The sequence below is a fragment of the Aspergillus costaricaensis genome (genome assembly GCF_003184835.1).
Source record: "Aspergillus costaricaensis CBS 115574 unplaced genomic scaffold BO79scaffold_17, whole genome shotgun sequence".
Lineage (NCBI taxonomy): Eukaryota > Fungi > Ascomycota > Eurotiomycetes > Eurotiales > Aspergillaceae > Aspergillus > Aspergillus costaricensis.
The window spans coordinates 491,246-516,123 of NW_020291817.1; the positions used below are offsets into that span (position 1 = coordinate 491,246).

The 24,878-nt window shown below is 50.7% G+C and overlaps 10 protein-coding genes across 10 annotated transcripts; 6 read left to right on the forward strand and 4 right to left on the reverse strand.

The window, feature by feature from the left end:
• Positions 1–151: 151 nt before the first annotated feature.
• BO79DRAFT_255546 (uncharacterized protein) lies at positions 152–514 on the forward strand (the record flags this gene model as incomplete). The annotated part of the gene is made up of 2 exons (XM_025686137.1): positions 152–401; positions 486–514. The coding sequence occupies 2 exons, from the start codon at positions 152–154 to the stop codon at positions 512–514; spliced, it is 279 nt and encodes a 92-aa protein (XP_025539181.1).
• A 481-nt stretch (positions 515–995) lies between these two features.
• BO79DRAFT_245679 (Zn(II)2Cys6 transcription factor) lies at positions 996–3,307 on the reverse strand (the record flags this gene model as incomplete). The annotated part of the gene is made up of 8 exons (XM_025685487.1): positions 996–1,804; positions 1,873–2,185; positions 2,250–2,500; positions 2,551–2,775; positions 2,842–2,855; positions 2,909–2,920; positions 3,092–3,159; positions 3,248–3,307. 8 exons carry the CDS (start codon positions 3,305–3,307, stop codon positions 996–998), a joined length of 1,752 nt encoding a protein of 583 aa, XP_025539182.1.
• Positions 3,308–3,794: 487 nt separating this feature from the next.
• BO79DRAFT_266472 (cytochrome P450) lies at positions 3,795–5,351 on the forward strand (the record flags this gene model as incomplete). The annotated part of the gene is made up of 1 exon (XM_025686971.1): positions 3,795–5,351. One exon carries the CDS (start codon positions 3,795–3,797, stop codon positions 5,349–5,351), a length of 1,557 nt encoding a protein of 518 aa, XP_025539183.1.
• Positions 5,352–6,149: 798 nt separating this feature from the next.
• On the reverse strand, positions 6,150–7,162 carry BO79DRAFT_266473 (uncharacterized protein; the record flags this gene model as incomplete). The annotated part of the gene is made up of 2 exons (XM_025686972.1): positions 6,591–7,162; positions 6,150–6,523 (listed from the first exon to the last, which is right to left on the reverse strand). Exons 1-2 carry the CDS (start codon positions 7,015–7,017, stop codon positions 6,150–6,152), a joined length of 801 nt encoding a protein of 266 aa, XP_025539184.1. The 5' UTR covers positions 7,018–7,162.
• Positions 7,163–7,348: 186 nt separating this feature from the next.
• On the reverse strand, positions 7,349–8,562 carry BO79DRAFT_195648 (short-chain oxidoreductase). Its single transcript, XM_025681148.1, has 3 exons — positions 8,418–8,562; positions 8,127–8,350; positions 7,349–8,074 (listed from the first exon to the last, which is right to left on the reverse strand). The coding sequence occupies exons 1-3, from the start codon at positions 8,499–8,501 to the stop codon at positions 7,507–7,509; spliced, it is 876 nt and encodes a 291-aa protein (XP_025539185.1). The 5' UTR covers positions 8,502–8,562; the 3' UTR covers positions 7,349–7,506.
• A 797-nt stretch (positions 8,563–9,359) lies between these two features.
• Positions 9,360–12,157, reverse strand: BO79DRAFT_266480 (Diacylglycerol acyltransferase family; the record flags this gene model as incomplete). The annotated part of the gene is made up of 4 exons (XM_025686973.1): positions 11,543–12,157; positions 10,855–11,496; positions 10,412–10,804; positions 9,360–10,344 (listed from the first exon to the last, which is right to left on the reverse strand). The coding sequence occupies exons 1-4, from the start codon at positions 12,091–12,093 to the stop codon at positions 9,360–9,362; spliced, it is 2,571 nt and encodes an 856-aa protein (XP_025539186.1). The 5' UTR covers positions 12,094–12,157.
• Positions 12,158–12,923: 766 nt separating this feature from the next.
• On the forward strand, positions 12,924–14,742 carry BO79DRAFT_266488 (cytochrome P450; the record flags this gene model as incomplete). Its single annotated transcript, XM_025686974.1, has 6 exons — positions 12,924–13,010; positions 13,057–13,152; positions 13,203–13,272; positions 13,318–13,876; positions 13,931–14,306; positions 14,368–14,742. The coding sequence occupies 6 exons, from the start codon at positions 12,924–12,926 to the stop codon at positions 14,689–14,691; spliced, it is 1,512 nt and encodes a 503-aa protein (XP_025539187.1). The 3' UTR covers positions 14,692–14,742.
• A 1,011-nt stretch (positions 14,743–15,753) lies between these two features.
• On the forward strand, positions 15,754–19,805 carry BO79DRAFT_266495 (putative ABC multidrug transporter; the record flags this gene model as incomplete). The annotated part of the gene is made up of 4 exons (XM_025686975.1): positions 15,754–15,795; positions 15,858–16,052; positions 16,100–19,401; positions 19,457–19,805. 4 exons carry the CDS (start codon positions 15,754–15,756, stop codon positions 19,803–19,805), a joined length of 3,888 nt encoding a protein of 1,295 aa, XP_025539188.1.
• Positions 19,806–20,101: 296 nt separating this feature from the next.
• BO79DRAFT_287831 (orotate phosphoribosyltransferase) lies at positions 20,102–21,135 on the forward strand. The gene is made up of 3 exons (XM_025688629.1): positions 20,102–20,249; positions 20,308–20,443; positions 20,513–21,135. Exons 1-3 carry the CDS (start codon positions 20,156–20,158, stop codon positions 20,997–20,999), a joined length of 717 nt encoding a protein of 238 aa, XP_025539189.1. The 5' UTR covers positions 20,102–20,155; the 3' UTR covers positions 21,000–21,135.
• Positions 21,136–22,799: 1,664 nt separating this feature from the next.
• Positions 22,800–24,476, forward strand: BO79DRAFT_195651 (MFS transporter; the record flags this gene model as incomplete). Its single annotated transcript, XM_025681149.1, has 1 exon — positions 22,800–24,476. Exon 1 carries the CDS (start codon positions 22,818–22,820, stop codon positions 24,474–24,476), a length of 1,659 nt encoding a protein of 552 aa, XP_025539190.1. The 5' UTR covers positions 22,800–22,817.
• Between the last annotated feature and the right edge of the window lie 402 nt (positions 24,477–24,878).

Consider the following 24,878-nt stretch of genomic DNA (forward strand, 5'->3'; position numbering starts at 1 on the left):
AATACACCCACATCCGCAGCTAGCATCCAGCACAGACCACGGCAATTTGCGATCGCTGAACGCCACCATCTATCATATTTATCAACAAACATTCGAAATCATATCGATATCTGTCTAGAGTCTGCGTGTATACCACACAAGTCGCTTCATCATGACCAAGCTCAGTGATTCGGCCATCATCGTCATTGTTATCGTCGTGTGTCTCGCCCTCGTCTCACTTGGGGCCGCACTCACAAAACAATTCTGGCCTGAGGCCCCCCAACAACGCTACAACTATCCCGCCGAGCAACAATCCTACATGCGAACCGTCCGTCTGAAGAACCTGGGCATCTTTCAACGCGAGTCGATGAGTATGCCCGGGAAGATGCCCGCCGCAGCAGCGAGGGATGTAGAGTCAGGCTGTACGTTTACCCGTCAAGTTAACCCTTGCAATCGGAAGATTCGATTATTCTAGATGTGGAACTAACGAATCACTCGTTGCACAGACTCCGAAAATGAATCGTCGCATTACTAGTCGCATCCCTACCTTTCCTTATTCCTCCGACGTTTTCTATTGATATCCTCGCACTCCTTATCGCGCCCATTCTCGACTCGTTGCCTACTCTCTATCTCTCCCTAAAAGCGAAATTCCCCCAGCAAGCAAGCATCGCGATAACCCACTGCATGTACGATTGACGATTACGCATTACCACCTTGATTTTGACTTATTGATTGATGGACGGGACCTGACCTGACTGTTGTGTCTTTGCGCCATGGTGCGGTGTTGAATGGCGTTGTATTATATCCTGGTTTTTTGGTATATAGGTTGCTTTTCAGTTGTCTGTTCGATTTGTGATTATTTATCTACCTTCTTGTTCATTCCTTGAGCTGATTGTTTCGGGTGGTGGATTGAATACATACCGCTTACATATATACACCTATACGGTCAACAACATGGCTTTCAACATACTTTCATTTTGAAGCTTTACACTACTCATCAATTGCATACATAACACCTATCCACCCCGACTACTCCACATCCTCTCCAATCTCCTCTCCATCTCCACCCCGGGCCAATAATTACACTCCCTCCTCATCTCCCTCACAAACCCCCTCAACCTCTCCCTCTCCTCCTCATCATCAAACCACTCCGCACACACCACCACCGCAAACGACGCAATCACCATCCCAGCAGGCGACTGCCGATTCGATACCGCCACGCCACAAACCTCCCACACAGCCTCCTTGACCTCCTTCTCCATCTCCATCATCATCCTACTCCTCCCAACCCTCACCCCCAACAACGAAGGATTATACATCGCCAACAGAATCCGAACAAACTCCAAACTCTGCGCCGCCACAATATGACATCCATCCAAATACCACCTATTCGGGAACCCCCAACTATCACCACCATCATCAGAATAAACCGCCATAAATGACCCCGGACACATCCTCACCCACTCATCCCTCCTCTCCACCAGCCGCTTATAAACAACGACACTCCTCGCCGCCCCCTCATCAAAACAAAACTGAATCACATGCGCAGCCAGTATCAACAACGCATTCACCCACTCATGATCCCCCGACGTAGCCCTTGGTGCAGGATACAAGTCCAATATATCCAGCGGAATGCGAAACGGCCGCTGCTGCGTAAACGCCATATGGAATTCCTGGCGCACACCTACCCAAAACGCACTCTGCCGCAAACCCCAAGAAGTAGAACCACCACCACCCGTAAGACTAAGCGTCGGCCGGGCCTGCGCTTCAAGAAACACCTGCAAGCCACGGATAGCAGTGGTGGTGGGATGGGGGTGGAAGGGCGCTATACCATACAGCTTATTAGTATTGATCCCCTTTTATTTATGGTGTAAAGAGGGAGAAAATACATACTATCCAACTCCTCATAAAACCTCAACGTCACCACCGCGGCAAGGAGATTCTCATCCAGAATGGCATTCGGCTCGGTGCTCACGGAGCGGAGATGCGCGATGCATCGGTTATGGTAGTGCAGGGTGGAGGGTTCATCGATAGTCAGGCCGTGGGAGAGGCCATATCGGCGGGTGATTTGTAGTTGTTGGTCTCGTGGAAGAGTGCTGAAGTGGCGGGCTGAGGTGGAGAGGACGGCGTCGAGGAGTGGTGGGCTTGTTCGCGCGCGTTGGGGGACGATGGTGGTGAAGCTTTGGGAGGGGTCGCCGATGTCGAACTGTTGTGTTGTTTTTGTCGGATGAGTTGAGGTGGAGTGGGTGGATGGGGTTGGGGATACATACCCATTTACCTAAGGTTTCGGAGAAGTAGCGCAGTAGGCACGCTTCTTCAAGGGTGAGGTGGGCTTGGGGTGAATGTATGATTGTGGGAGAGGGATTGGGCTCGAGGAATGTGTTTGGGGATGGTGCGGTGCATGGGATGAGAGTGGGTGTTGTAGGGCTGGTAATGGGGTCTCGTGTGGTTGAGTCGGAAGTCTCATGCTGGTATAGACCTGCCACGGCGGGTGTCTCGTCGACATACTCGAACGATACATCTGCGTATTTGGTCTTAGTATTCTTTCGCAGTTGCAGCGTATCAACACACCTGATGTGGTTGGACTGCGCTGCTTCTGTCCTCCCGAGGCATGCTCGTATTCAGCGCTCGTGCTGTTGAGGAATCTCAGCTTGGGTCGCGAGCGGATGCATCTTCGTCCAGAGGTTCGACATCTGGTGCATGCTGGGCGGTTGTCGTCACCTGGTGGTGGCTGTATTAGCTGTGTGTTTGTGCTTGGTAGGGTAGGGTTTGGGAGTTTACATTTCAGATGATGTTCTGTTTATGGTCAAGATGATATATATTTAGCGTCGGTAGAGAGAGAGTCATCGGGACAGAACATACTTCGGCAATGCTGGCTACTACGAGTCAGTTCACTATCATTCAAAATCGCGACACAGGGTAAACATACCATGGATCGCGCCTTGTAGACATCAGTAGCAGGTGGTTGTGGAATTGTTGAGGGCAAGTAGAACAAAGAGCAGACTATCTGTCGAAACGGGAGGGGTTCGCCGAGGGTTACCCATTCGGTCAGCAGTTCCACCCCGCATGGGCTGCTTGCTTTCTATGCGGGGTTCACCACCATGATTCTTACCGATTCTGAGCTTCATTCCTCTTTCCTGTTGTGAGATAATCTAGGGAGACTTCAATTGCTGAGGTTTTCTACACGACTGTTAGACTTCGCTCTAGATGATCCTGGAATTGCGGGGTAGAAACCCTCCTCCGTAGATCGGTCCAAAGTGCTGCATACTGTATGGCTCTTGAAGCCTTCGTATAGCGAAAGGGAGGCTGTACAACTGGACAGATACATTTCCTGCAGGATAGAGGATATTGTCACATACAAGGCTCTCTTAAAACCGCAATGATATTGCCGTGGCTGTGAAGCAGCGTCTGCTACAGCAAGGGGGCCAATGACCACAGGATGGGAGCAAGCATGACCCACCTACAGTACAGATATGTTCATACCAAAGATCGCAATCTAGCTAGAGTCCAGTTTTCTCAGGCGGATTCCAGAACTACGAAGACTTGCAGAGGTGCTCTAGGGTCTGCTCGCTGCGACGCATCGCCAACTGGTTGCTGCATGCCACCGCTTTGGCGCCATCTCGCCGGCACTAACCGTTTTGGGGTTTATTCGGCGAGTGCTTCCATTTCGATTGTGGCAGTATACTACTACATCACTGCAGCATCAGTATCCAGCATCATAGCCAGAAGGATATATAAACTCGCTCGATTATGCCGTTTTTAAGAATGAATCAAGCATTTAGAAGTGAAATTCTTGACAGCTATTGTTATTGAAGATGTACATCCCCTTAATCCTCCTTCTACTCACCCTTCTCGTCATCTACTACTTGATCATCCCTATCGTCAATTACTTCCGCGACCCTAAAGGCTTCCGCAAATACCCCAACCTTACGTTCTGGTCCGGCATATCAGACCTACCCCTCGTCTACTTCTCTCACAAAGGCATCCGCTATAAGCGCCTCCTCGAAGCACACAAAACCCACCCCGTTGTCCGCATCGGACCCAACTATCTCTCCTATGCAGACCCAGAGGCCATCAACGACATCTACGGCCACGGGACAACCTGCACAAAAGACATATTTTACTCCACACTCGCTGGGTCACATTTCCACCTTGCCGACGTCGTCGACAAGGGCGAACATGCACGGAAGCGTAAGGTCCTATCGAGCGCATACGCGCTCAAGAACCTAGAAACCTGGGAGTACAAGGTTGCCGACATGACGCACCGTCTGATCAAAGCGTTCGACGCACGCTGCACTGATCCATTACCAAAGGGCCATCGTCCACTCGAAAAAGACCTCACAATTGACTATCGCATGTGGACTAACCTGTTCACCATAGCTGCTATCGCGAACATCGGTCTAAGCGAGGACATCAAATTCCTCGACCAGGGGAATGATCTAATCACATCAGAGTCCATGGACGGCAAGACAAAGCGGGTACACTTCCGAGACTGTCTCTTCGCCACAGGTTCAGCTACAGCTACTCTGGTCTGGTGCTACGACTGGTACAAGACCCTGGTGCGAGCAAGCAAGATCCTGTCTCCGACATACAACCAGAAATGGAAACTCAACAAAGACTGGGACGGAATTGTCTACAATCGCGCCACGACACGATGGAAGCGTTACCAAAATGGTGAACAGCTCGATGATTTCTTCTCTGCGCTAATGGAAGATAAATCTAATGTCCCTCACAATTTGGAATGGGGAGAGATCGTCGCAGAAATCAGTATCATGATGAATGCGGGGTCTGATACAACTGGGATCTCGCTGAGCAATGTTATGCTTCTTCTCCTGAATAACCCAGGATGTCTGGAGAAATTGCGGCAAGAGATTGACGGTGTCCTAGACGACGACGAGATCGTCGCACCCTACGACAAAGTCAAGCATCTTCCCTACCTTCGGGCCTGTTTGGACGAGAGTCTCAGACTGTTTCCGCCCGTGTCGTTCGCGCTTCCACGACGGACTCCGCCTGAAGGTACTATGATACTCTCTGACCATATCGCGGGTAACACCTCGGTCGGGATGTCGGCATACGTGGTCCATCGCAATGAGTCCATCTTTCCGGATCCTGAGGTTTTCCGTCCGGAGAGGTGGCTTGGAGAGAAGGGGAAGGAGTTACAGCCGTATTTTATCCCGTTCAGTACCGGTGCTAGGGGATGTATTGGTCGCAATATTAGCTACCTTGAGCAGACTATATTGGTTGCTTCGCTAGTCCATCGGTTCGACTTTGCTTTGCCGTATCCAGGTTGGGAGCCGGAGAGGCACGAGACGACAAATCTTGGTTCCGGGCCGATGCCGATGAAGATTTGGAGGAGGGAGGTGGCTGCGTGAACTGGCTTGACTTGACTTTTATTGTCATTTAGATGATCAAGATAGTGCGGTCAACTAAACTCTTATTTACAAAGGACGTGGCGGATAGAATATATCTCAATCAACTGCGAATATTAGGTAGAGGTGAGATGTTTTGCACCTCTACCATGCGAATAATCAGAGATGATAATTAAAATAAAAAAAAATCCGATATGCTAAAGGCTTCGGGAGCTATGATGGGCAATTTCCCGTCAATAACGAATACAATTGCTCCGATGTATCTGAGAGCAGTAGTTTCAGCCAGTAGCGTATAGATCGATTTATGAGCAGATGAAGCTGGGATCACTAAAGAGGGCTGCCATCCATTCTCAAGTAGACGTATTTGAGATTGTCACCAATATTCCATGATGTAAAAATAATGGATTAAAAGACCTTGTGATGGCCATAACTAGTCCTCAATCCAATGTTCTAGAATATAATTCACGTAACATTTCTATGTACAACCTGGGTGGAAAAACCTACGGGTCTTGAGTTGGATTATGGAAAGTCTACAAATGACATTTTTACGCTTTCTATATCTGGTCTTATTTAGGTGTATTTTCTGTTTGTATTTCCTGTTTCTCTTATGATACAAGCAAATTGCGAGCCATATGACTGGCGCCAAAGCCCTAGTTGAATGGAGCATGGCACCGAGCTGAAGAATGATGAAGGACTATGTAAACATGAAGCAGCTAAGACAAACCATCAGCCCCATATGATGTTAAATCATTCTCTACCAGCCGATTTCTCAAGATGATAGCGTCGTACCAGGATATGTGTCTAATCGGATAATAAATCGTCATCTTTGCCGCGCCGCTTTCCCTTTTTATAACTGGTGGTTGCAAGCGTAATGAGTCCCAGGCGGTTAAACTTGCCATTGATCATTGATAAGACTTTATTCGAGACAGGCTCCACTGGCGATTGCATAATCAATGCCTTGAGAAGATCACATCCCAAGACTCGGGGAACACATTTCCCTTTCGATGCCTGTCTTCTACACCTCTCCAGAACAGCGCTGTTTATCCAGTTCACAACAACATTCCAGTCTTGTTCCTTCTTTACCAGCAGTTCCCAGACTGGCAGATACTTATCAGGATAAACGTCAGCCACCGCCATGGGCAATGCGCCCCACACCCTAATTAGTTGACAAAACACTCTTAGGCTTTTCGTCGGCAGATAAAGTCCACAAGTCCCAATCCTTATCATAGTAGTCTCCGATACTATCATTTCGAAGCTCAAGTTCGCGAGAAAACATTCTCTTCAACTTTGTCGCTATTTTCTCCAAGGCAGCTGCTAGCATCATGGCCAGGCGATAGTAGTCAGCGGAGCGATTAGAGACCTCATCGAATGAACTAGCTTTACAGGCCTCCGAGTACATGTCCATCTGGCGAAGATCTATCATGAAGTCTTCGAACCAAGCTCGGATGGTATCAGCGGGGATCTGAGAGGTAGACCCAGCATCTGGATTTTCATTCTCCGGCTGAGACTTAGATAGACCCTTGGAAAGGTCGGGTTTCGCTCTATGCGATCGTGCGTATTCCATTTTCTTCTTCATAGCTTCATGTTTGGCCCGCCTGGCATCGTGAGATTTCTTCGCTGCCTTTTGGCGAAAAGTTTTGGGCCATTTATCAGCGGCTTCGGAAGGCATTGTTGTTGTAGTGGGCTATGGTCCTGCGTGGATTGAGGAGGATGTTTCTGTAGCTGCGTAGGTAGATCAGGTATGGTAGAGGTAGGTGACAAGGAGAGGGGGAGACTTGGTGTTCAGGAGACGAAGAGGGAAAGGAAAAGAAGAAGGAAATAGGACGTATTTATAGGCAGGGCAAGTTTGAGGCTTCCCTTAATTTTTTTCACTCAAATGGTCAGTTTACCCTCACTAGGCAATGATCGTAGCTCTCATTGACTTGCTGGGGTGAATTATAGTATTCATGAAGTCAAATCCGGCCTCTACTTCGACCCTTTTTACTTCCCTGTTATCTCAACTTCAGTCTTGAGTATAGATCCATAAACTCACTAACATCGCCATATTACTAAGTACATAAGAGCCGCATAGCTATCGGATTATATTCCATCATCCATCCAACCAATTGAGGGACCCTTCTCCACCATTCCACCTGCTATCCTAGAATCCATAAACATCTTACTCAAAATCCGTCCTTGAAGTGACCCCATCCCACTCGTCCCAAACCCTCATCAAGCCCTGACAAGTATTCCTCACAATACCAAACGTATCTGACCCCAACGGCAATCTCAACGGCAACTCCATCCCCTTACAGCTCCCCTCCCCCTTAACAGCCTCAACCACCAACTCAGCACCCTTCTTCGGATCCCCCGGCTGGTTGCCACTCCACTCCAAACAACCGTCATACGCTCGCTGATTCATCTCGTCATACTCCGGCAAGCGATTCGGGTTTCGGTACTGAACTACCCCGGCTGCCATGACCTGCGTGCGAAAATGCCCGTACGTCAGAATCGACACCCGGATATTAAACGGCGCCACTTCCGTCGCCAGAACCGGCACCATACCCTCGATCATCCCTTTGGGGCCCACATAGGTCCCCGCACAGGGAGCGGCGTAGTAGGTGCCTACGGAGCCGGAGAAGAGGATGGTTCCGGACTTGCGAGCACGCATGTGGGGGAGGAGCGCGCGGGTGAGGGTGAAGGGGCCGAGGGCGTTGATGCGGATAGAGTTGAGGAGGAATTCGTCTCTATAATTTTGTCAGTGAAGATAGTTATAAACCCAAGAGTGTAGGGACGTACGTCATTTCTTCAAAGGTAGATATGTCAATGTATCCCGCGTTGTTGACTAGGACGTCTATTGGTCCGTACTTGTCCCAGATGTCTTGGGCTTGTTTCTTTATCTCTTCCTCTGGAGATGCCATATCAAGTTCGTAGACTGCTGCGCCGGCATCTTTGAGGGAGGAGAGACGGTCGGTACCGCTGATGCCTTTGCTGCCGCGGGCTGTGGCGATGGCTTTGTCGCCCTGTTGATTTGAATTAGCTCACCATGCGTCCAATTTCGTTGCAGTACTTGTGTACAGAGAAACGCACCTTATCAAGAATAGCCCGCACCAAGGCCTCCCCCAGGCCAGAGGAGCAGCCGGTAACGAGCCAAGTAAGTTGCTGTCCGGCCATGATGTTGGAAAGAAGAGCGTAGCTGAAACAATGAGATAGTAATCTACAGCCTCGATCCGTTACTCCGGTCTCATATATATTAGTGGGATTACTCTTATTAGAACCCCACCGTCAGCTTGGATAGTGTGAAAGGAGATCACGTGATCTCGGACCTACCTCGCGTAGTTAGCTAGCTAGCCTACACACACACAATATCATCCATATTGCTGTCACAGATAGCCTTCGATCTAAACAGGTAGTACTGTCTGGCCAGTTAGCTAATTGGTAGTCTTGTTGGTGCCGGATTCAGATTCCATACCCCGCTGTCAGGTTGGACGCCTTAGACTTGGCCTTGTATGGATCATATGCGAAGTGGAACCATCTACGATGCGCATTAGCGTTTAGTGTAATGCAAGGAATATGCATCTCCACGGCAGACGAGGAATAGGATGAAAGTAGATGACGTCAATACTGATCTGGAAAGAAGGTGACTTTCATTGAAGATGAACACCATGGTTGTCGAGCCCACTATGCTTCTTTAGGGTCGGGCCGAGGTCAGCCCCAGCGATGACTACCATCACCGGCACCACAACTTTCGACTATGCGTTCGGACTTCAGCATGAAGCCGGTTCTTAAGGTAAGTAGGTTAGTATTTATTTGCTGCTGACGGGCTCTTAGGGGAAGGTGGAGTTATATGGAGCGACAGAGATGTTTTGAAGGTATCTTCTTTGCAAACATTATGTTCTCAAGTCCCAGGAAAACAAGCAAGGTATCAACATGATATCAGAACCAATATACAACCACTAGACCTAAACCCAGCCGGCCAGCCGGCCGCAAACATCAACAAAGAAAGTAACTAGGAGAGTGAGACAAGAGAGATCACTCCACAATCTCAAACTTCACATCCCTCTCCACTCCAAACGTCTCCTTCCAATCATCCCACAACCTCGTCAACTCCTGCACATACGTCTCATGCAACTTATCAACATACTTCTCATCCATATCCCACCTCTGCTGCACAACCTCAATCGGCTTGCCGACAACAACATTGAGTGGCTTCCTATGCGGACAAAACAACCCAAACCTGCCCTTCGAAAACGCAACCTTGTGACCGACCGCAAACTCCCACGCTCTCGCGACCAACCCTAGTGCCGACGACGACTTTGTATCAATCATATCAAACAACTCGTTCTCTCCGAACGCAATAACAGGGACTAGATCCGCCCCTGTCTCGACCGCAACGCGGACGAAGCCCTTGCGGATCTTGATCACAATCCCCATGGTGCCCGGCTTGGCGATGTTATACTCGCGGCTCCCGCCGACAGTGATGGCGATGGAACGGCCCATGCCTCGCTCGTCATGTCCACCGCGAGTGAGGTGCTTGATGCATGAGGTGCGGGACACGCCGCTGGCCCCTGTTGCGAGAAGGTATTCGCGCAGGAAGGGTTGGTAGAAGAAGCCGTCTTTGACGAGCAGCGTGTTGGTTAGTCCCGGGAAGAGGGAGGAGAAGCCAACGCTGTCAGCGGCGAAGGAGCCAAATGCCCCGCGCAGGGCAACGCCGTGCGGGTGGTAGCCGAAGATGTATTTCCTCCTTGGAGATAGAGGAGCGGAGCGGTAGAGAGTGAGAGGGAAGTAGGAGGCGAAGGCCTTCCAGATGAAGGATGTGCGGAACGCGTCGTTGCGGTAGGGCAAGGTACCGGATTTGTGGGCCTTGGCGAAGTATTTGATGTAGAGAATGTAGAGGAGGACGACCAGGCGGAGACGGGGAATTAGAAGGAGAGAGTAGCCCAGTAGAGGGAGGTGAAACCAGGTGGTGCAAAGGAGGGTCATGAGGATGGATTCGGCCATGTCGGTTAGGAAGGGTCTGCTGGTTGGTCAGATTAAATTTTATAGTGTTGTGGGGGTGGGATAAGGGAAGGAAGAGGACTTACTTGGATGCGCCTTTGCCTTCGGTCTTGGGCATCTGCGCAGTTTGGAGGGTCTGGCCTGCACGATTCTTGATCTCATACAATCGTGGCTGATTCTCTGGGTCGGCTTCAGGGATGTGGATCGCTGTCGCTTTCTCCGGGTTACGTGCCAACTCTGCAATCTTCTCTGCAGCGGCGACACGACCTTCTTTCTTACACAGCTTGGCAATGTCGGTTGCCTTCTCCTTGTAAGAGCGGTTGCTCATCACCTTCAGCAGTCCTTTGCTCAACTCTTTAGCGCTGATATCGGGAGCCCGGCTTTTGTTGCCGTAGACTCCAATGCCTAGCCATTCCGCCCGAGCAGCGTTCTCATAGCAGTCTTGCCAGGCTGGAAGGACAATGTGGGGAACGCCATTTCTGAAAAGGTTAGGATACAGCTCAGAATGCGAATTTGAGGGGCAACTTACTGAATAGCTTCATACCACGAGTTGGCACCGCCGTGGTGGACAGAGCAGACAATCTGGCCCGTCTGCAACATGGCCATAGGCTCCACCTCGAACCATGGGCGGATCAGCACGCTTCCTTCGTCGGTCTCCTTTTTGAGAGGCTCGATGGAGCGGCTGTAAATGTCTTCTTCATCATGTGGATGCTTGGGCAACTTCCACAGGATCTGCACCTTCTCGCCCTTCCAGGCGTTGAGAAATCCCTTCAGGCCAGTTGCAATTTCCTCAGCAACCTTGGGATCAGGTGCATACAAGGTTCCGAGATTGACGAGGATAGTTGGGGCCTGCTTCAGCCACTTGTGCATCTGAGGATCCTGCTTCTCGACAGAAGCGGTGGGAAGCAGGATTGGCCCAGCCGGGAGGATATTCTCAGGCATCTTGCTGAATGGCCAGTCCAGCTCTTTTAGGCCTGGAGAGATGTGGTATCTATCCGGACGCCAGGCATCGGCAAACGGAAAGCGACCGTGAATCTTGTGCTTGATGCGCCATTCGCGAATCTCCCGACGTCGTCCACTGCCATGGTACATCTTGGCCGTCTTGAGAACAGCCATGATGTTGAGCGGGATGAGATGCCAGGGGATGGGGTAAGGGAAGCCAGTTCCAGGTCTGTTATATTAGCAATTGACTAATCATACAGAGGGAAGATACTCACAGGGGGTATTTCCATAGAGCAGCCGAGTTGGGTTGCATTCCGAGCACAATGTGACTCAGGGAGGTTGTATTAATCAGGATGGCTGTATGGCCCGTGTTGTAGGCAGCATCTCTGCCTTGAAGGAAGAAGAAGTCAATTGCAATCGTCGATGGCTTGACCTCCTGGATGATCTCAACGCAACTCTCATAGATGTCAACATATTCCTCCTCCGTCCAACCCCAGATGTCTTCACACAGAGACTGGAAGCCAAGGACAGCACCATGGTAGCCCGGGGGGTGAAAGGCACCACGCTTGCCTGTGCGGATGAAGACATCGGTGTTGGAGGGACCCCTTACAGGGTGGAAATGAATACGCGACCGGAAGGACTCGTCATAAGCAGGTGAGTTGTCTGCCAGAAGTTTCTCCACCCGGCGCTCAAGGACCGGGAATGAGCCAATATGGACTTCAACGTCTCCTTGGACGAGGAGCTCGTGCGTGATTGCCAGGATGATGTTCGTTTGACCATGTTCACTGTTGGCCAGAAAGAGGACTTTGGTAGGTTGTTTGGACATGGTAAGAAAAAAGAAGTATGCTCAATGCCAGCCCCGCTGGTTGAGCAGTCAATTATAAGAAAAGAAAGAAAAAAAGAAAGATTCAGGGTTCAATGATTGAGAGAAGTTTCGAAAAGAGGTTGAACGAATGACAAGAGGCGGATTGTTGGACGAAACCGCAGTGAAACAGATGGACCCTGACACTACTTAAGGCACATTCAAAGTCCGCCACAAGGACCCTTTTAAACTCGTGTTCTTGTGATACGTGCTGACTCCGCATTGTTTGTGGTTAATTGAGATAGGAGGTGCTTGGCGGAGGAGTTGAGAATTCACCCAAAATTGAGGAAATTGGGAAGGGCGCCGGCGGAGTTTCAAGCAACGCGACCACAAATCTGGGGGTTTAGCTCCAACCCTAAACCCATCAGAATATTCCCCCTCCATCCATGGTTCCACGTCGCATCAGGATCGACATGGAGGGCCACACCCTCCAACAGGATCACCTGGTTCGATCAAGCCTCAGATCATCCTCAGATAACGGCGACTTCCCGAGGAATTACCGTGAATGGAACCTAATCCGACAAGGTCAAATGAGGTAAACTAAAAAACACTGGCGGAGTTCCCAACCATCCATCGGCTGACCCCTGTTGTTCTGCATGCCGGTCACAGCATTGGAGACTGGAGGATGGAGAAGGACGATGGAGAAAGGAGAACCAGAGCGGATCCCAACGAACAATTGCCCTCATCCTCCGCATGGCGATGGTCGGCCAGATCATAAATAGACCAAGTCTGAACTTTCCTGCTGCTGCTGTTTGACCAGATCCAACTTTCACTCTCTCGTTTCACTCGTCAAAATGGTGTTTGCGATGGCCTTGCCTTCGGGCCAAATGCCCGAGATTAACCCTAGCAACCTGTCCCTGCCGGTCATGGCGGTTGTCATTGTATGTCCTGCATTAACCTGGTGGTAGAGTGTTGGCTAATTGTCAGGTCCCTTGGATCTTCATTCTTTTGATCAAATTCCTTCCTCAAGGTCCTACCATCAAGGGTGTCCCGGGCTCCTTCCTCGATCTTTTCTGCTGTGGTGTAGGTAGCCTATCTTTACGCGACCTACCTCTTCCTCTAACAACATACAGATTGCTACCAAGCTCAACTTTGTCACTGGACGGAGTGCACACTACTTCAACTCCCTCCATGTCTCATACGGTATATTCCTCTTGACCGGTGTATTCTGATAGCTACTAACTCGAGCAGGAAAAATTGTCAGGTTCGCCCCAGGACAAGCCACCACAAACACCATCAAAGGTCTTCGTAACATTTACGGCGCCGGATCTGGCAAAGGCAGCACCTTCCTCAAGACCGGCTTCTACAAGGGCATCTCTCGCCGCAACATCTTCACGGCCAGCGACCCGGTCTACCATGCTTCCGTTCGAAAGCTGTTCAATCCCTCCATGACTCCCAACAGCATGCAAGCTCATGCAAACGTGGTTCTGGAATGTACCTCGCGCCTCCACGATGTCATCAATGCCACTCTTAAGACCACCGACACCATCAGTCTCAACCGGCTGCTTTACTGCCACTCCGTGGACACCGTCTCCGAAGTGCTCCTTGGCAAGTCCTTGGGCTGTTTGAAGCGAGGCAAGCCGTACTTCTGGACCGAGCAGCTCAGCCGCATCTTCTTCTGGGCCACAATCCGTGACCAGTTTGCTGGGTCTGGAGTCCCCACTATGATCAAGATGATGCTGCGCTACTTGATCCGGAAGGGTGTCCGCTCTCGTGCAGAGCAGGCTCGGATGCGACTCATTAACGAGTAAGCGGATTCCCAGAGTAGCGTGTTTGACATAAACGCTAATGCAGGTTATAGGCAGTTGACTGCGTCCCACACCCGTCGCGACATCATGGTCGAAGTAATGGAGAGAGCCGCCACCAGTGACCTGCCAGTGGATGAAATTGCCGAGAATTTCTCAGCCATCATGTTGGCTGGCTTTCATACCACTCAAAACGCTCTCTGTGCCACCATCTACTTCGTTCTGACACACCCTGAGGCCCATGCCAAGCTGATCAGCGAATTGCAAGCGGCGTTCGCCTCCCCTGAAGATGTCTCTGGAGATGTCGCCGCGAGCCTACCCTACCTGAACGCCATCATCACGGAGTCTCTCCGTCTGTACCCACCAGTGCCACTTGGAGGCCCGCGCGTCTCACCGGGAGCCTATGTTGACGGGACTTACATTCCAGCCGGGGTAAGTGGCCTGACATGACCTGCTCGAAAATTGAGTTTGCTAACCAGCCAATGCGTCACAGACCGAAATTTGCACATCCCTGTTTGCGCTACATCACAATCCGGAATACTTCAACGAACCATATGAGTTTATTCCTGAGCGGTGGACAGACCCCGAATCCACCGACAAGAAGGAGGCAGTTCAGCCCTTTTTGGTGGGAAGCCGGTCCTGCGTTGCCAAGTACTTCGCGAAACAGATGATGCAACTTACTTTAGCGTCATTCTTCATGGAATACGAGGCAGAGTATATTGGTCCTGTCAAGGACTGGCAGCGGGAGAGTCGCTGCTACGCCTTCTGGGAGGTGCCCGATTTGAAGCTGAAGCTCCGGAAGCGAGAGGCTATCTAATATGACCCCCAACTTAATTCTTTCTTTCACGAAAATTCCCTTTACCTTGACATGTTTCTTCCTTTTCATTTCTTTAACCTTTTCTCTTCATCTACTTTCTTTCATTTACACTTTTTGGATTTAAGATTTGATGCTATACCCAGATTAAAGTTTTGGTGCAACACCATAGTTTCCAATATAACATTAAGGAACGAAAATTTTCTAAAGTTTTCATCCGAGGAATTTGATCCATCAAACCGAGGCTTCTTACAAGAAACTTAAGGTAGTTAGCTAAGCTAGTGTAGAAAACGTGCTAAGACCAACTAAACAGGGTCCAATGGCATCTGCCAGTCAACGACTTCAAACGGCGGCGCGGGACCCAAATTTGAGTCAACTCCCACCGGTCCTCACCAAACCCCAGTTTCAACAAGATGCGCCCGAACCCACTCCCCGAAACAAGCACACACACCCGTAGCCAAGGCCGGTAGAATTGTCGGAGGGGTTGTAATATCCGACATACGGATCTGCGGCTGAAAGGGTTGAGGTTCCAGGCATGAGTGCAGCAACACATGGTTATCTCGCAGCCCTAATATTGGGTTTCTGGCCTTGTGCCTGACGATCCCGTTCGGCTTGAAACGCTGGTTTCCACACGGGCCATGTCCCTGGTTAACCCATCTTTGGTCTTTTGATAATTAAAGTTCCTGCAAGTTTACTACGAACTCCTGCCCCGATGGATGGCTAGAAATGCGAATAAGGATGGTCGGGATCTGCTGGGGATCCGTGGGATTCGCTGCAGTTCACCTCGGGCTGTGTTTACCATTTCTGAGGTTTCAAGTATAGGGGTTTTCTTCCTCCTTGTTTCTGGATTTCTTGGAGATTCTATGACTTGTTTCCCTTCATGTGACGGATAGATTGGATCCGGTCTCTGTCCGATTGACTTTGGACTGGGCATTTCTGTTGGGCTGCGACTCGTCTGATCGTTGTGTCATCTCTTTCTGTTGGTCTATTGCTTTTCTTGCTACAATACACTAATAGTAATGTCCACTTGATGGCGCATGCTGGTAGTCACCATCTGTCGACATCATGAAGTGGAAGGAGGACATTTGCCTGGAAGAACTTCCTAAGGTGAGTGTCACTATCCCTATGCTATATGAAACCCACTGTACAACTGACACATGCCACAATAGTCTCCGGGCACAGATAGCACTGCCATCTCCCTGTCCGAGGTCGAGAAGGACATCCTCGACAAGCAGGTGAATGCGCCCACATCTGAGCCAGGCTTCTTTGGCATCTATCGATATGCCAGTCGCTTGGACATATTCCTCATCATCCTCAGCTCGGTCGCATCTGTAGCAGGAGGGGCTGCTCTCCCTCTGTTCACCGTGAGTACATTTGCTCTCTATCTTCAGCATTGTCCTAACCATCATAGGTCCTCTTCGGCAACCTCACCTCAACCTTCCAAGACATCGTTGCCGGCACCATCACCTATGAGCACTTCCATAACGAGCTCAATCGATATGTTGTTTACTTTATCTACCTCGCCGTCGCCGAGTTCCTAACCATCTACATTGCGACCGCCGGCTTCATCTACACCGGTGACCATGTCGTCCAGCGCATCCGCGTGGAATACCTGCGCGCCATTCTGCGCCAGAACATTGCTTTTTTCGATAACCTGGGAGCCGGTGAAATTACCACCCGCATCACGGCAGACACAAACCTGATCCAGGATGGAATCTCCGAGAAAGTCGGCCTGGCGCTGACTGGTTTATCCACCTTTGCTACGGCCTTCATCATCGCCTACATCAAGTTCTGGAAGTTGGCCTTGATCTGTAGTTCCACCCTTATTGCCCTGCTGGTTATTATGGGCGGAGGATCCATGTTTACCATGGTGTATAGCAAGAGATCGCTTGACTGTCAGGGTCGTTGCGGTAGTTTTGCCGAGGACATTCTTGACTCCGTGCGGACAGTTGTGGCCTTTGATGCTCAAAATGTGCTGGCTGCCAAGTACGATGCCCATTTGCTGGAGTCTGAGGGGCCTGCCAGAAAAGCGCAGATCACCTTTGCCATTATGGTGGGTGCGCTGCTCTCTTGCATCCATCTGAATTATGGTTTAGGCTTCTGGCGTGGGAGTATCTTCCTCGTGCATGGAGAAAGTGGTGTCCAGGCAGGTGATATTCTCACCATCCTCATGTCCATTATGCTGGGATCGTACCATCTGGGCAACGTTGCCCCGAACACTCAGGCCATCTCGAATGGCGTGGCTGCGGCATCCAAGCTGTACAGTACCATTGACAGGCCGTCGCCCCTGGATGCGTCGTCAGATCAGGGTCTGAAGCTCGGCCACATCAAGGGCAACATTGTCCTGCAGAACATCAGACACGTCTATCCGTCGCGTCCTGAGGTCATTGTTGCCAATGATCTGAGTGTCTACATCCCAGCTGGGAAAACGACAGCATTCGTTGGGCCCTCGGGATCCGGTAAGAGTACAGTCATCGGTCTGATCGAGCGGTTCTACAATCCCGTTGCTGGACGAATTACCCTCGACGGACATGACCTGCAGACCTTGAACCTGCGCTGGCTGAGACAACAAGTCTCTCTAGTATCTCAAGAACCTCGGCTCTTTTCCGCCAGTATCTACGAGAACATCAAGTTCGGGCTGATCGGGTCCGACTTTGAGAATGAAACCGAGGCACAGATTACCAAGCGGATTCACGATGCTGCTCGCATGGCCAATGCACATGACTTCATCATGGCACTTCCCAACCGGTACGATACGAACATCGGGTCCTTCTCGCTGTCTGGTGGCCAGAAGCAGCGTATTGCTATCGCACGAGCGATCGTCAAGGATCCTCGTCTGCTGCTGCTCGACGAAGCGACTTCAGCGCTGGACGCAAAGTCGGAGGAAATCGTGCAATCAGCCCTAGACAAGGCCACCAAGGGCCGTACAACCATTGTCATTGCCCATCGCCTCTCCACGATCAAAGACGCACATAACATCGTAGTCCTCGTCAACGGCCACATCGTCGAACAAGGACCACATGGAGAGCTGATGGACCGGAGAGGCGTCTACTGCGACATGGTCGAAGCTCAGCAGATCAAACAACGGGACAAGAAGCGGCACGAGTCGATGACATTCTTCTTTGACGATGACTACGCTACTTATCCCATGGATGATCAAGACATCCTAAGCGATGATGGCTCATTAGTTGGGCTCAAGTCCGGCAGCAAAAACCAACGACCTCGCAGCCGAATGTCCATGTTCATACCGCCGCTGCCGACAAAAATCAAACAGACCTTCTCCCTGTGGTCGCTATTCAAATTTTTAGCATCATTTAACCGCCCCGAATGGCCGATCATGTCCCTAGGTCTCGCTGCCTCCATCGTCGCGGGCGGCATTCAGCCCTCTCAAGCCGTCCTCTTCTCCAAAGCCGTCAGCACTCTCAGTCTCCCGCCCTTTGAATACCAAAAACTACGCCATGACGCCAACTTTTGGTCCCTGATGTTCCTCATGATGGGCATGATCACCCTCTGCATCTACAGCCTCCAGGGGACCCTCTTTGCCTACAGCTCTGAGCGCATGATTTACCGCGCTCGCAGCCAAGCCTTCCGGGTTATGCTGAACAAAGACATTTCCTTCTTCGACCGCGAGGAAAACACCACCGGTGCTCTGACCTCCACACTCGGCGCTGAAACCAAGCAACTAGCCGGAATCAGCGGCGTCACACTGGGCACCATCCTCATCGTCTCCGTCAACCTGGCCGCCTCCCTGGTTGTGGCCCTAGCAATGGGTTGGAAACTCGCCCTGGTGTGCATCTCCGCCGTCCCAGTACTCCTCGCCTGTGGCTTCATTCGCGTCTGGATGCTCGACAGAATCCAGCGTCGCGCTAAAACGGCGTACCAAAAATCAGCTAGTTCCGCTTGTGAAGCAGCTTCTGCTATCCGCACGGTCGCTTCTTTGACTATGGAACCGGAGGTGCTGCAATCCTACGAATCGCAGCTCCATAAACAGCTGCGAAGCGACATCTTCCCTATAATCAAGTCCTCTGCTCTGTATGCTAGCTCTCAGGCCCTACCATTCCTGTGCATGGCGCTAGGATTCTGGTATGGAGGCTCACTACTTGGCAAGGGCGAGTACTCCCTGTTCCAGTTCTACGTCTGCTTCAGCGAAGTCATCTTCGGCGCGCAGGCCGCAGGGACGATCTTCTCTCACGCCCCGGATATGGGCAAGGCCAAAAATGCGGCTGTGGAGTTCAAGAAACTCTTTCGCAATAACAACCCCACCACTTCTGCTATCAATAGCTACCGACACGGGCCTCCGGTCCACGTTGCTACCATGCAGGGAGAAGTTGAGTTTCGCGAAGTGTCATTCCGGTATCCCACGCGTCTGGAACAACCCGTTCTGCGCCACTTGAATCTCACTGTCAAGCCAGGGCAATATGTCGCTCTGGTGGGGTCGAGTGGTAGTGGCAAAAGTACTATTGTTGCCTTGTTGGAACGGTTCTATGAAGCGCAGGTGGGTGAGATCTACATTGACGGACGGAACATCAATGCGTTGGACAAGAAATCGTATCGCAGTCATTTGGCGTTGGTCAGTCAGGAGCCGTCGCTGTTCCATGGTACAATTCGAGAGAATATTCTCCTTGGTTGTACAGATAAGGAACATATGTCAGAGGATATGGTGGTCAAGGCGTGCAGAGATGCCAACATTTATGATTTTATCATGTCGTTGCCGTGAGTGCCCCTTCACTTCCTTGTACGGTATATACGGTTACTGATGATGAAACAGACAAGGCTTCGACACCCTCGTAGGCAACAAAGGAGGTATGTTGTCAGGTGGACAGAAACAGCGTATCGCGATTGCGAGAGCGTTGATCCGTAACCCCCGCATATTGTTGTTGGATGAGGCGACTTCCGCGCTGGATTCCGAGTCAGAGAAGGTGGTACAGGCTGCGCTGGACGCGGCTGCAAAGGGGAGAACCACTATTGCGGTGGCGCATCGTTTGAGTACGATTCAACGGGCAGATATGATTTATTTCTTGGAACAGGGAGAGGTGATTGAGTGTGGGACACATAAGGAGTTGTTGAGGCGCAGGGGACGGTATTATGAGATGGTCAATTTGCAGACTTTGAGGTGATTTATACCAGCAACTTGGTGGAAGGTTATGGGATATCCGATGGCGTTAATGGGAATGTATATTATGGTGGGCAATAATGGATCTTCTGCGGACTGCACATGTTTTTGGAAGGAGTAGCGTTTCGAATAGCAATTTATCCTCGGCGATAACTATCAGAGATAAGATAAGGATCGTCTTACACTAAACCATATCCATAAAAGTATTTACTGCATCAGGCTAGTGCGGGGTGCTTACCTCATCCACCCAAAGGAGCCCAACTTTTTTGAATCAATAATTGCATCCAAATCCCCCCGCAACTTCCCCCTCCATCCCCGTGTCTATACCCCCTTTTTCACGCCCACACCATCACAATGGCTCTCCCCGCCTACAAGACCACCTTCCTGGAGTCCTGCCTGTCGGCCAATGTGCTGACCTTCGGCACCTTCACCCTGAAGTCGGGTCGCCGTACGCACCCTTCCAACACCCGCATCATCCAACCTGAAGACATACTGACGGTTCATAGACTCCCCCTACTTCTTCAATGCCGGCATCTTTAACACCGCCTCTCTCCTCTCCGCTCTCTCCACCGCTTACGCCCACACTATCATCACCTTCCTCGCCGAGAACCCCTCCATCCCCAAGCCCGACGTTATCTTCGGGTACATCCCCTTTCCCCTTCCCTCCCCCCGCTCCCTCACCCCCCGCTAACAAAGCCATGACAAAAACAGCCCCGCATACAAAGGCATTCCCCTCGCCTGCGCCACCCTCCTCGAACTAAACCGCATCGACCCCGCCACCTGGGGCAGCGTGTCGTACAGCTACAACCGCAAAGAAGCGAAGGACCACGGCGAGGGCGGCAACATTGTCGGTGCCGCTCTGAAGGGCAAGACGGTGCTTGTGATTGACGATGTCATCACTGCCGGTACTGCGATGCGCGAGACCCTCAACCTCGTCGCGAAGGAGGGCGGCAAGGTTGTTGGATTCACTGTTGCTCTGGACCGCTTGGAGAAGATGCCCGGACCTAAGGATGAGAACGGGGTTGAGGACGACAAGCCCAGAATGAGCGCCATGGGCCAGATCCGTAAGGAGTATGGTGTGCCCACGACGAGTATTGTTACTCTGGACGACTTGATCAAGTTGATGCAGGCGAAGGGCAATGAGGCCGATATGAAGAGGTTGGAGGAGTATAGAGCTAAGTATCAGGCTAGTGATTAGGGTGGTGTAGGTGATTGGTTGGTGCATTGGGGGTTAGGGTGTGGGCGTAGGAATTAACAGTTGTATGCATAGGGGCCTGGAGAAGTGCGTAAAGACGATTACGAGATGTCTAATGTCAGAAATGTGAACAAATGACTCTTTGGCGAATAGTCCTTGTTTCTAGCTGGATTAGTACGGAGAGATGCTGGACTTGCCATGAGGCTAGCACAGTCGGTGGTTGTCATATTCCCAGGCTTGAAGTGGCCGACGCTCGTTTGGCTGACGTGGTGGTGCATTGATGGGGACTATGTCGGCCTCTATGGTGTGCTGCAGTCAGTGGAGCTCAGACTGGCGCATGCACTATGACGCCCTAAGGGGATCGACTACTACTTTGGTCACAGGAGAACTCCTGAAAAGGGTGCGTGATTGATTGGCACGGTATTCCCCCTGTATATTGTTCGAATCACGCGGTTACTCTGAACATTGATCATGAATCAAGGGGACAAAAAAGCCAACCTGATAACTGGCGATTTCTCGCACGGATCATGTACTTGGCGCAGAAGCGTCCAAGTGGATGGGAATCGTCTTCATCTACAAGATTACTATGAAAATCCTCGGTATTGAATGTCTTGTAGTCTGGATGATCTTCCCTTTGATTTTTTGGGCGAGTTTTCCAGAACAACTAAGTTCACCGTCTGAATGACGGTGGTTGGGTTTGATACACCGATCATATAACTACTTTCAACACGGCCTAGATTATCATCTGCATGCTATAATCATCAATTCGTCCTAAATTTGAAGTGGATAGCTTCAAACTTATGCATATCTGTCACCGACAAGTTGGAGGTAGTTTTGATGCGGTTATGACAGATCTATAGATCAATATATTTGACGGTAACTGTTATCCATTACTACATACCCTGCTGTAACTTACCGCCCGCTATTACTTTGTAGTGGCATGTCAATCGCAGAATGGTCTCGGCCCGTGTTCTGGTTTCCGGTTTCGCTTCTAACCAGTGATATATCGGAGTTAGGCTCTTCGTTTCTTGCAGGATTCTGTTCGGAGTTTTCTCGAAGCTGAGCAGTCCACCTATCATTGGCCTCTCGGGAAAATCTCGGCACCGAACCATCTCCGAGATGCCGATTGACGCATGGTAGCTATCAGCCACATCCTGGAATGCTCGTAACCGGGATCTGCTTGTTGCGCGATTAAGCATCCCGTCCTTGGTTGATCTGATGGAACTGCAGATTTTTATTCACTCAGCTAGGGGATGACGTGTTTCGATGCATTGGTGTTACTGCAGTGAGATTGACTCGGAGCTTCCGTGCCGTGCAACATCGCATCTGGTCGTATAGCAGGTAGACTGCAGTCATTCCGTTGATGCACTCGTAATATACCCTGTGTAAAGAAGCTCTCTGCTGTGAAACCGCACTTCTGAAGATGTCAGGGTAGTTCAGCTGTGGTGTGACAGGCACAGCTGCGGCTCTGAGATAAACCCATGCAATCTGGATTATCTGGATTATCTGGATTGCCCCTGACTAGTTAGCTATCTGTTAACCTGGGATGTCTGATTCACTGTAAGTGTTGAAAGGAAGAAAATTTTTCACTCTTGGTTGTAGCTAACCTGTTTATCAGGTCTATCAGGAACGGCATCAGCCCAATGGCGGCACCGGCGATAGCTCGGCATCGGAGATGGATCGGCGTGTCGTATACATGGAATCATCAACTCAAGTATATAAAGCCCTACAGTTCCAGTTCTATATACCATCAACATCAGCTCAACTGCAATAGACTATTTCATCTAGACACTTCCATCTAGACTTAATAATAATCACATCATGTCATCAACACCAGACCCGGCCAATGGCCCATCCCATCCTGCCCTATACAGGACAGAAACGAGGCAATCCCTCGAGAACCGCGGAATATCAGAAAAAGCACCACCGACAGACTACAACTATCCCGATGTCGGTCGAGAAGAGAACCCAGTCTTTCCAGAGGAATACACCGTCGAGACGAACACTGGCCTTGTCCCCGAACGAACACTCGAACAGATGCGCTCCCGCACATCCTCACATCACACATCAAGCTCCGACATCGAGAAAGTCAAAGAACCAGCAGAATTCGTCACCTTCACCATCAATGATCCTGAGAATCCCTTTAACTGGTCTCGTACATACCGCTGGTATGTTACAATGATCGCCTCTCTCCTCGTCGTCTGTGTCGCCTACGGCTCCGCCATTGTCACCGGTGGCCTCGGCCTCATCGAAGAAAAGTACCACGTCTCCCTCGAAGTCGCAACCCTCACCTGCTCCATCATGGTCTGCGGATTTGCCGTTGGCCCTCTTCTCTGGTCCCCTCTGTCTGAAATAATCGGCCGCCGTCCCGTCTACATCATCTCTCTCGTCCTCTACACCATCTTCAACATCCCATGCGCCCTGTCCCCAAACATCGGCGGCCTTCTCGTTTGCCGCTTCCTCTGCGGTGTCTTCTCCAGCTCCGGTCTCTCTCTTGCCGGCGGCACAATTGCCGACATTTGGAATCTCGAAGACCGCGGCATGGCTATCGCCTTCTTCGCCGCAGCCCCCTACTGCGGACCCGTCATCGGTCCCATCGTCTGCGGCTGGATCACCGTCGGTGCCCACCGTCTCGACCTCTTCTTCTGGACTAACATGGCCTTCGCCGGCGCCGTACTTATCCTCGTCGGTCTAATTCCAGAGACCTACGCCCCCGTAATTCTTAAACGCCGCGCTGCCCGTCTCCGCAAAGAAACGGGAAACCCCAACATCATCACGGAGCAGGAGAAGCACAAGCTCACCCTGCACGATATCATCCGCACCAGCCTCATTCGCCCCATCACTATGATCTTGACCGAACCTGTCCTCGATCTCATGTGCATGTACATCGTGCTCATCTACAGCATGCTCTATGCTTTCTTCTTCGCCTACCCGGTCATCTTCGGAAAGTTGTACAACTACAACGACGGCCAGATCGGACTGATGTTCATTCCCATCCTTATCGGCGCGGGCTTCTCCCTCCTTTTTACACCCCTCGTCGAGAAGCACTTCCACCGTATATGTCTCTCTCGTCCACCTACCCCGGAAGATAGACTCATCGGGGCGCTGATCGGTGCGCCGTTCGTGCCTATCTCGCTCTTTATTCTCGGTGCTACTTCGTTCAAGCATATCATCTGGGTCGGACCGGCATCATCAGGAATCGCGTTTGGGTTCGGCATGGTGCTGTGCTATTATGCGGTCAATAACTATATCATTGATAGTTATCAGAAGTATGCGGCTTCGGCGCTGGCTGCAAAGGTGTTTTTGAGATCGGGTGGAGGCGCGGCCTTCCCGTTGTTCATTACCCAGATGTATGATCGCTTGGGTTTGCAGTGGGCGTCGTGGTTGTTGGCGTTTATTGGGGTCGGGATGGTGTTTATTCCGTATGTGTTCTATTTCTTTGGCGGGAGGTTGAGGGAGAAGTTGGGGAGGAAGGAATAGATTTGGAGATGGAGGGTAGATGGGTATGGGGTAGTAATGATGATAACAGATTATTAGATTGGATATATGGATAGATTAATGTTTTACGCCTTTTAATTGCAAAATTCTTCCCTACTCTGCTTTGCCTTTTATTGTCCCTTATCTTATATGGTTATCGGATTCGTTTTCAGCTTTGCTCATGCTTGCTTTTTTTGGGTGCCCACCCCGCCTAGTCTTTTCCCCTTGATCCCCCGAGGAACGCCGGTGATTTCGCATCTTCCATTCCTTCTACAGCCTTGTCGATGTGCCGCCTCTAGAAACTGGGCATCCATGCAGATCGAGGCACTGCCAAGTTATAAGTGCGCTAATATGAAGCTTAAGCTTTCTCCAAGCTCCCATCGATTGTAGTCTATCAAATAGGAG